The sequence below is a fragment of the Chenopodium quinoa genome, unplaced genomic scaffold (assembly GCF_001683475.1).
Source record: "Chenopodium quinoa cultivar QQ74 unplaced genomic scaffold, ASM168347v1, whole genome shotgun sequence".
In the NCBI taxonomy this organism is placed as follows: domain Eukaryota; kingdom Viridiplantae; phylum Streptophyta; class Magnoliopsida; order Caryophyllales; family Amaranthaceae; genus Chenopodium; species Chenopodium quinoa.
This window is the reverse complement of record NW_018744239.1, coordinates 4,913,303-4,914,802: the sequence shown is the minus strand read 5'-3', so window position 1 is coordinate 4,914,802 and position 1,500 is coordinate 4,913,303. Positions and strand designations below refer to the sequence as shown.

The window sequence follows — 1,500 nt, the reverse complement described above, 5'->3', positions numbered from 1 at the left end:
TCATTGCTGCAATGATCCCATCATGTCGATCAGATATAACACAGAGGCCATCTCGTTGAGTGACATGAACCCGAATGCAGCCAGAAACCAAGACCAATTGGAAGTGTTTTCCCCTTCGACTAACCCAAATGCAAGCGAAAATACTTGGAAATTTGCATCCACACTTGTAGCAACCAACAATGTTCCTTTAAATTTCCCGTACAAATGCGTCCCATCGATACAGATGACAGACATACAATGTTTAAAACCTTCAACACAAGGGCTGAAGGCCCAAAATACTCGTTCAAACACTTCAATGTTGCTGTAATAAACACCGTCTACCAGAGCTTTGTGTTTCCATACAACAACAGTTCCCGGGTTTGACTGTTTGAGTGCTTCCATGAAGTGCAGAAGTCTGCCATAAGAACTCTCCCAATCTCCAAATACTTCAGCTATGGCTTTCTCCCTAGCATACCATGCTCTTCGATAACTAACGTCGAACTGAAAATGCTTGGATATGAGTTCCTGTATAAATTCAACTTTCAAGCATGGATCTTTTTGCACAAAAGACTTCACAAAATCGGAAATTATGGATGAATCCAAGTGTGCATGATTTGTAGATAACACTTCAGTGAAACAGGTCTCCCGGTGCGGGCCTTTGTATGTGACTATGGTAAAGCCGTCTGAGTGCTCACTTTTTTTAGTACCTTGTAGCGACCAACCACAATTCTTCTTGCACCGCAGATGAAGGACCTTCTCATTCGAGGTCATTGTGGTGTAGAATTGGTTCCTTTGTATAGAATACTTCTTCACCATTTCCTGAAGCAGTTTCTTAGATTCAAAGAACATACCCTTCTCAAACTCTCCCCCAATCACAAATGTTGTATGACACCTGATTCGGCCCAATATTGATCAACCTCATAATTCTCATTTACTTGACTTAACCAAGGAATAGGAGTTCTAAACATGGCCTCCCCACCTTCCATGTCTGCAGAATCAACATCCATGTTATCCAGTCCATGTTCCTCCTCTTCGCTCTCATCCTCATCATTTGTTTCCCAGAGCGCATCATACAGAGACAACTCGTTATTCACCATATGCTGTAGATTTTTAAGATGATTCACCAATGGTTGAGACGGTGATGTATGATCATCATGCTGCGTAGGTGAATAACTTTGGAGTTGCATGGGAGAAAATGTAAATGTGTTCGATGTCGAAGGCCCAGATTGACCAAACATTGTCGTAGATGGTCCACCATATACAGGTGAAGCTATATGTGAACTCAACGGAATTTGGAACCGATCGTCATGAAACAGTCTACTGAAGGACCCTATCCCATATTCAGTTGATGGAATGTCTTGTGAGGGCATTCGGAAGGACTCTGTGTATCCGGAAAAATAGGTAGCTTGTTGATCTGGTCGAGTAATTTATTGCGTACATGTAGACACTATTTCTACATATATCTCATGTGGATAACCCCTCATTAAAACATCGCTCCTTAAAGCTTTTGAATGTCTATCG

General features: G+C 41.7%; 1 protein-coding gene across 1 annotated transcript; it reads right to left on the bottom strand.

The window, feature by feature from the left end:
* On the bottom strand, window positions 1-795 carry LOC110694303. Its single transcript, XM_021871479.1, has one exon. It carries the CDS (start codon window positions 793-795, stop codon window positions 1-3), a length of 795 nt encoding a protein of 264 aa, XP_021727171.1.
* Between the last annotated feature and the right edge of the window lie 705 nt (window positions 796-1,500).

What these genes read in the sequence shown, in the direction of transcription:
- LOC110694303 (XM_021871479.1), bottom strand. Translation starts at nt 795, where the DNA reads ATGGTGAAGAAGTATTCTATACAAAGGAACCAATTCTACACCACAATG.